General features: G+C 32.0%; 1 protein-coding gene across 1 annotated transcript; it reads right to left on the bottom strand.

Annotated features, from left to right (window-relative positions):
• Window positions 1–702: 702 nt before the first annotated feature.
• Window positions 703–6973, bottom strand: LOC133187254 (calmodulin-4-like). Its single transcript, XM_061322611.1, has 3 exons — window positions 6881–6973; window positions 1380–1524; window positions 703–863 (listed from the first exon to the last, which is right to left on the bottom strand). The coding sequence occupies exons 1-3, from the start codon at window positions 6947–6949 to the stop codon at window positions 748–750; spliced, it is 330 nt and encodes a 109-aa protein (XP_061178595.1). The 5' UTR covers window positions 6950–6973; the 3' UTR covers window positions 703–747.
• Window positions 6974–8152: the final 1179 nt, after the last annotated feature.

Below are 8152 nucleotides of genomic sequence, written 5' to 3'. Positions count from 1 at the left end.
TAAATCTTTTACACCCCCGAGAGTGGATTTCTTTTTTTTTTTATTTCTGATTTTGCACACTTTAAAATAGAAGGAATTCCAAAACATTGTCTTCAGTTATGATAATGTCACCCAAAACGAAGTCGGGGAGACATATTGCTATTGTTCGACCATTAACTCTCTCCGCACAATTTCTTGAAGATGGCTCGGTAAATCTTGATGAAACTCCACTGTCATAATGATTATTAATTTTAGATTTGCAATCCTTATGAAAAATTCTCAAAATGCCAACTTTTGCCATGGAAACTGACAAAAATTAATATTTTTTTTAATTTCACCTTTCACAGTAACTTTTAATCCAACCTTTATGAAATTTAAAGAAGTGTTCCTTTAGTCTTGTCAAAAAAAAAATTTTGGAAAAAAATTGGTAAAATTAAATACGATTCATTAAATCTATATAGTTTATGTCATACTAAACATTTCCTATATAAGTGAGGTCTACCTTCTTTTATGTAACCTCGACTGTATTGTATAATAAAGTGCCTGTATTCCTCAGATTAAATTCTATTAAAAGATACTAAAGCCCTCCTTAAAATAATTTCACAAAATAGTTCTCTTTTTAACAAAAACGAGACAAGCAACTTTCTGCAATTGAACTTCTCAGTACTTTCCTCTTTTTTATGCTAAAAAAGAATAACTTGAGTTAAGTATAATTTCTACTGATTTATTGAACAAAGTCAGATTTACACATCAATCTTATCTTCTTCATTATTTCCATAAACAAATACCAATGCACCATTTGCGTTTACATGGACCAAGCACACCATCTCTTTGAAGACCTGGTGCACTTTTTCGAAATTCTGCATACTCAATTTCTCCGTCTTCTATTAAAGCAATTATCAAATAATATTGAGAAAATATAATAAGATAACAATTTTGTATGATAAATTGATAACACTCATGAATTATCCTGTGAAATTTGTGCTTTCTGAATGGAATATATTTCAAAATTTGATATTCTGAAAATTGATCTAAAAAATACTAGTAGTCAAACTATCTCCAATCTCTTCTCTTCGAAATTACCGAGATAATCTTTAATCTACTTTCGCAGGTAAAGATTCCTTTAATTATATCAAATACTGGATGTTTTCCATTGCAGTATACAAAATATAAAAAAAAGAAATATAAAAAATATTGATAAATTATGTAACAAATATAGTAGGTTTTAGTATACATGTATGTATTTCAAATTATTCTCCTTTTTTTTTTTTTTTACATGTTCTTTGATAAAGACATATACAGTCTAATCACATTGTATAATATAATTACTAAAAAGCAAATTGTTGTTGTTGTTGTTGTTGTGTGTGTGTGTGTCTAAATTGATACCACGGGATACATACTGTCCATATCTAGGCGTTCGAACAATTTTTCAGGGTCATGCTTCTTGTATCCAAGAGTTGCCTTCAAAAACTCTTCACGCTGAATTTTCCCATCCGAGTCCAAATCATAACGACGAATGTTACAGGATAGACGTTCATCTTTCTCCTAAAGTATATATTTCACGCTGTTGTTAGCAAGTATTGTGCTTATTCTACATCTACGGCATCTGCTGTATGTCTTTAACAATTACTCTCAAATATTTGAAAAGTTAGTAGAATTTTAGTTGACTATCAATTGTCACATCTAGAAGTTCAGTTACTATGTGTGACAACTGATAGTCAATTGATTGTCAACGGAATTCAATTTTCATATTTCAAAGAACTGTATTGAAGCAATAAACAGCTTTATACATGAAAAACATATAGGTATTAAAATTTAATCAAACTAGGAAAATTAACCATTTATTTTTCTTTTTAGTACGGGCAACTTGTTGTCTATTGTGTTTTTTTGGAAAGAAAGAAAAAAAGTGAAACGAATGAGGATATGGCTTTCTGTTGTCTTTTTGATGATAAAGATAATAAAGAATATGAAGATTAATTAGTCAATTTATCGGGTTAACTAACTTTGAAATTAAGAAAATGAAGATAAACGGCTGATTATCTTAAGATTTTAAAAATTTGTTTTACTAACTGCAGGTATTGTGGTATTTATTCCATTTATACTCACAGTTCAATTTCAAAGTATGAAATTCTTCAAAATCACATTTCAGTGTTCAATACTTTTAACATTCCAGTCAAACAAGGTCAGTTTAATCTACTCTAACTATACTTGATTCCTAAACTTCATAAAAATCCTTACAAACAAAATATAAAAATACAATGCTGGGTGCAGCAAATGCGCTACTAAGCCCTTATCTTTACTCCTTAAAAAGATATCAACTGCTTTAAAGGAAAATCTTCAAACATACTGTGCTACAGCATATTCTAAAATTGTAAATTAGATGTGGATTCTAAAAACTCCAAAGAACTTTTAGAAAATTTAAAATTACCAAATTTTTCATATGTCAATAACATCAAATCGTACGACTTTTCTACACTATATACAACCATTACTCAAATTAAAAACTAAGCTTTCTGAAATCAAAGACAACTGTTTCTTCAATACAAGTGGAACTAAAAAAATCTTATCTAGTGAGTGATTCTACACACAAGTACTCTGAAGTTGATATTAAAAGAACGCTGAAGTTCCTCATTGACAACATCTATATATGTAAGTTTCGGAGATCAGGATTTCCAACAAACTGTTGGAATACCGAAACAAGAAATTTATTGAAAGACTTCATCATGAGAAGATGAAAACACTTGTTGTGGCCAACTCAGCATTCAGAAACATCGACGATTTTATCAATTAACAATAACTACTCCCATTCATATGTCGACATATAAATAAATTACACCACACACTCTGCCACATCTGTATTATATTTGGATGTTTAATTAACTTACTATATACGATGAGGGGACAATTAACAACTAAATTGTATGATAAATAAGATGACTTCAGCTTTTTCCCTTGTCAACTTTCCTTATTAATATTATATATGTAGTAATATTCCGTAATCATCTGCATATTCTCTTCTAAAGAGCATTCTCTGAGCACGATCAATTTTTGAACCAAGGCAGGCTGTAGGTTGATGTTACAGGGATTTCAACGACCTCGTTAAAAGTCAGAATTTTGTAAATTCTTAAGTCGTTACATTGGTCTTGTTGGCAAATACGTGTATTACCTATCACTGGGTCGTAGTTTCAAATCAATTGTTAAGCCTTTGTTTTTATACAACATTTGACTTCGGAACGTTCCATCTACCTGAACGATACATAGGGCTCATTGCAGGTGTGACCAGTCAACAAGGGGTGCCTGATCCCTCCTCTCAAATTTCCAGGGTTCTCTTTTAATGCCCTGTTCAAAGATTTGAAGATCTTTTTTTGATCGATCACTGTTCGTTAACTTCACCTCTTTCATTATTATAAAATAAAACTTTAAATGAAGCTTTCTGACTTTCATTCCGAACAATCCTAAATAATTTCTTTTTTCAAGAACTCAAAGAAAATAAGTTATCAAAAGTAGATAACTTCTAAGAGATATGGAATCAAAGTAAACTGCAAGGCTACAAGAACTAAACGAGTAGAAATTCATAATCATGGTGTTGATTTTCATTCCAGCTTTAATTGTATCTGGCACAGTATGAATTTTTAATGGTGTTTCATTTTCAATCCAGGTTTAATTGTATCTGGCACTGTTTAAGGAAATAAACATACATATGCATACTCTTTGTCAAGTTTCCTAGCCAAAATATCCGTTTTCAACTAAAAGATTTTATGTAAAAAACTTTTTTAAATAAAAAAAAGCCAATCTTACCGAATATTTAATACTGTGTTGTGAGATTGAAAGCTTACATCTGAATAAGATTGTATTCACTTAAAGGACTTGTCGCATGTTTCTAGATTAATTGAAATTAAAAGCGTATAACGTTCCTTATGACCACAGTTTATAGATATTTCGTTTTTACTGCGGATAAACCGTGGTATTTAACCAATTATTGACTCAAATGATAACCCCTGAATTAAAAAAATAAGTTAATTAGATAGCGATCACGTGACCATGTAACGTCAAAGGCGACAATGGCTGATCAGCTCTTCATGTTAATCTTACTAAAATATACGCAATCTTACTAAAATATACGCAATACAACCTGAATTTTCTGCGTTGTGGACGATCAAATCACTGATTTCATCGATATGAAATTGAATATCCAACCTTATATGTTAGAATTGTCAGCAAGGCAAAATCTGAAAAAAATCTATTACCATTGTAAAAAATGCGAGGGAGACGCGGTGAAGACGAAGAAACTCGCCATAACAGAACAATTTGATTTGTCATCTTATCACATTTATTAAGTTATTTTATTCACAAATTTAACATTACATAACTTTGTTATTCTTCGTTTTTAACATAATATTAATTTATGCAAGTATACCTTCATGTGTTTTGTAAAGGATGGTGGTCTTGAAAAATAATTTCCAGATCACTAAACATTGCCGTTATCAGAGCTACAGATTCTAAATGTTTGGAATAAAAACGAAAATATCTCAGAAGACTTTTACCTTAGTACTAGTTAATGTTTCTATAGTAATTGAAACGCACGTTAGGAATTAATTTTTTTTAAGCATTTTTCGTAATTAAGCTGCAATTGTCGTTGATAACTCCGTTAATATTGTGCATATTCTCATCTTTCTATCACTGAATTGTCGCCTATGACGTCAGAGCAGTATTTTGCAAAAATCCGACTGAAATATGCATATTGCCGTATTTGAATTTCAACTCTTAATATCTCTTAAAATATGCTTTCATCAACGTTTATTGTACTCAGTAGATAATATTTTTCATAGAATTACGATTTTTGAAAGATCATGCGATAAGTTCTTTAACCTTCCCATCTAGATTGAAGACATATTATGTACATAGATTAGTACTGAACAATTCACACAAATTGAGATCTTAGCCAATCAGCACATGACAAACACAGAAAATATTGATTCAGAACTTTTTTTCTTTTTAGTGATCGGCTAAACAATCTATACAACCTATCGCTGGGTTGTATTTTGCCTGACATGTTTCTTATTCTTTGCTAAGTAATTGCTTTTATATTAAATTCAACTGCGGAGTACTCCGAATCCTAATCAATACGTATGGTACGAGGCGGATGTAACCGGTCAACAAGGGATATTTATTCTTCCTAAGCATCTGATCCCACATCAGGTATTGTATTTGCCCTGTTCACGATTCGTTTTGTCGACTGGATTTATGAGATTGATCGCTGATGGTTATTTTCACCTTTTACTCTTTTATCAAATAGTAATTTCTTAGATTTAAATTACGGCTAACAACCAATTTCTGGGCATATGGCGCGATGGATTACCTTGTATGCTGTGTAAATTTTAATTTTCTAATTTTTCTTTTCACATTAATTAGCAGTGGCGGATTCAGGGGGATTTGGGGGGGGGGGGGTTCGGGACCCCCCCCCCCCGCCCGATCAAAATTTTTTCTTTACAAGTGTCATTTTAACAATATATTGCATAAATGCGACTCTATCCAAGCCCATTGTTTTACACAAAGAGGTGAAATATACAGTCACCATGCGAAATCCCTTTCCGCTTGAGCGCACACAATATACAGGTAATCAACTGTACTGTACATGCAGAGATCATGATAGTCCGTGCAGCTAGTGATGACGCAACGTCATACACTAACAACCAAAACTGCACATAGTTATTACGGTTTTGTTTTGGCTAAAGTAATATTGTTTCGAGAATTTTCTTCTTTCTTCGATAATTGAATGTTACTTCATTGAACTACGTGAATAAACTGTGATTATTATTTAATAAAAAAAAATTAATTAAAACATCAGGGACGTATACTAGTTGAAATACGTTGTGACCTGTACCAAACAGCACATTGAAAGTATTCCTTTTGTAGATGGAAGTTACAATGCAATTTTAAAAAGCAAAAGATCTGCATTTTTTTTAAATTACAGTTGAATGATGTTGAATAAAACCCAACTAAAATAATTGCAATTATTGCTTCTTCATTGGGGGGAGGGGGGGGGTTAATTATAATTCCAATTATTTTCCAAAATAATCTATATTTATTCTTCAATATGAAATATCATTATGTGTATATATTGCAAATTGCACATCATGCAGTTGTATTTTGGAACACAAAGCTTCACATGCGGCAGTGTGTTGGACGTGCATTTTAAAATGAAGAATTGGATATTATATAGCAAATGGCGATATTTCTAATTTCATCAGATTTTACATTTAATTATTTCTTTAGAAAAGTCTCATTTTTCAAGTTACATGTAACATGGAAGTTAAAAATAATCCCAAAATTTTAATATTTTTTGTTCAATTTCTTGAAAATTTGGGTAGGTCGGTCTTGAAAAACAACTAGGAAAAAAGTGACCAAAAACTAACTAATTCAATCTTAAATGCTGGAAAATGCACCATTCGGAGCCATTTTTAAAGAAAATTTCTCGGGGGAGCCCCCCCCCGAACCCCCACCTATGGGAGGGAGACACCCCCTCCCATGCCCCCCTTCGGCCCTACGGGCCTCAAAACCCCCCCACGTGGACTTCTGGATCCGCCACTGATTAGCTAGTATAAAATAAACTAAAGAATTTTTGTAAAATAGAGTTTATTTTTGTTACATATTTTAACATGTGTTGTTAGATATTTCATGAACGTTAAAAGATATACAAATATATGAAGATTCCGTATTGAAAAATGTATTTGTTTTTCATTTGTTAAAAGAATGTTTGTTTATAGGGAAAATTATTTTGCATAAATTATGTTGGCAAAGTGAATTGGTAGTCAAGTTTTCGACAAACTAGGTTTGTAAGAGAATGTGAATGTGAATATTTTCATAGACCACACTTTAGTGCTTTTAATGAAGATCTGACCTTTAAAGATTTGGATAAGATGACGGATCCATGAAACAAACAGACAATCAGGATGGCTGCAACTTTCATACTGGCTTTCAAGTGATCTTGAAGCTTTGATATAATATATTTATAAAGTTTACAGAGAACACGAATAAACGAGCGTAAAATAGAGAAAATGTTCGACATAATATTTGTATGTATACTTACCTTAGAAGCAAATTGTCAATAATATTCATTTTCAACTCTATATATATAAATTTGTTCATATTACAGGTTGTAAATCTGCAAATTTCAGGTACTTAAATCCCGAATACTTGGATTCTGAAGAATAATACAGGTAAATTATAACTTTGTCACACGACTCTTGTGCATATTTTTTCTAAAACTGTCGATGGCTCTTCAGCTTCAGCGTCGAATTGTGAGTCTCGAAAGGACTTGTTATTGGACGTCACTTTGAAAGGACCACGTTTATTTTATGATAATTTTCTACGATAAAAATGTCACATGTTTTTAAAAGTCACTTAACAAACAGATCTTGGGAATGAGAAGATAACAAATAGTAATGGATCTCAAAGCAACCTACAAACAATAAAAATCTGTGAACAGGATTTAAAACAACGACCGTTTGCAGAGGTAAGATAAGTTGATAAGTTGCCTAGAAGGAGTAAGCATCCCCAATGGACATGATGCATCCACCGTGAGCACTGCGAGCACTATGTATTGATCACGTACCCGGAATAATATATACTCAAATCTAGTATAAAACAATGTGCTAATTATTAGCATGAATAGTCATATAGTTTTAGTTGTTAGATGGTCGATACATGTATCGTCTACAGTCAGGAAAAAAAACCTATTTAAATATGAAACAGATGTGGCAGACTATACAGTTTTTTTTTTTATTTTGAGTTCGTCGAGTCACCATATGAATGAAGTAACTATTGTTAAGTGATAAAAAGTCGTCGATATATCTAATGAAACATGAAGATAATGAATAGTAATCAAGCTCAAAGGTCCATTTAAACCAAACGGATTTGGAGAAGAGCAAACACGGACCATTAAAAAAATCAGATGTGGGAATCGGTGCCACGGAGGAGTAAGCATCCCCTATAAACTGGTCACACCCGCTGTGTGCTCCTTGTCATGATCGGGCAAACGGAAAAATCTGTAGACAATTCAGTGCAAAAATAATGGCAAAACAATTGTACGAAAAACGTCAGGCAATATTCGACTTAACGAGAAATTGTATTTGCTAACAAGGTCACTGTATGAACCATAGAATTTGCTAAC

This window comes from Saccostrea echinata, unplaced genomic scaffold (genome assembly GCF_033153115.1).
Source record: "Saccostrea echinata isolate AGI-Se365-2 ecotype Australia unplaced genomic scaffold, CSIRO_AGI_Sech_v1 ptg000014l, whole genome shotgun sequence".
Taxonomy (NCBI): Eukaryota; Metazoa; Mollusca; class Bivalvia; order Ostreida; family Ostreidae; genus Saccostrea; species Saccostrea echinata.
Note: the sequence above shows the minus strand (reverse complement) of the source record. Positions and strands in the feature narration are given on the sequence as shown.

Bases quoted from the DNA above. Each gene is read 5' to 3' on its own strand.
- LOC133187254 (XM_061322611.1), bottom strand. From the start codon at position 6,949: ATGAAAGTTGCAGCCATCCTGATTGTCTGTTTGTTTCATGGATCCGTC. The intron at 1,525-6,880 runs GTCAGATCTTCA...TATATACTTTAG, and splicing joins TCTTATCCAAATCTTTAAAG to GAGAAAGATGAACGTCTATC. The intron at 864-1,379 runs GTATGTATCCCG...TTGCTTTAATAG, and splicing joins CGAACGCCTAGATATGGACA to AAGACGGAGAAATTGAGTAT.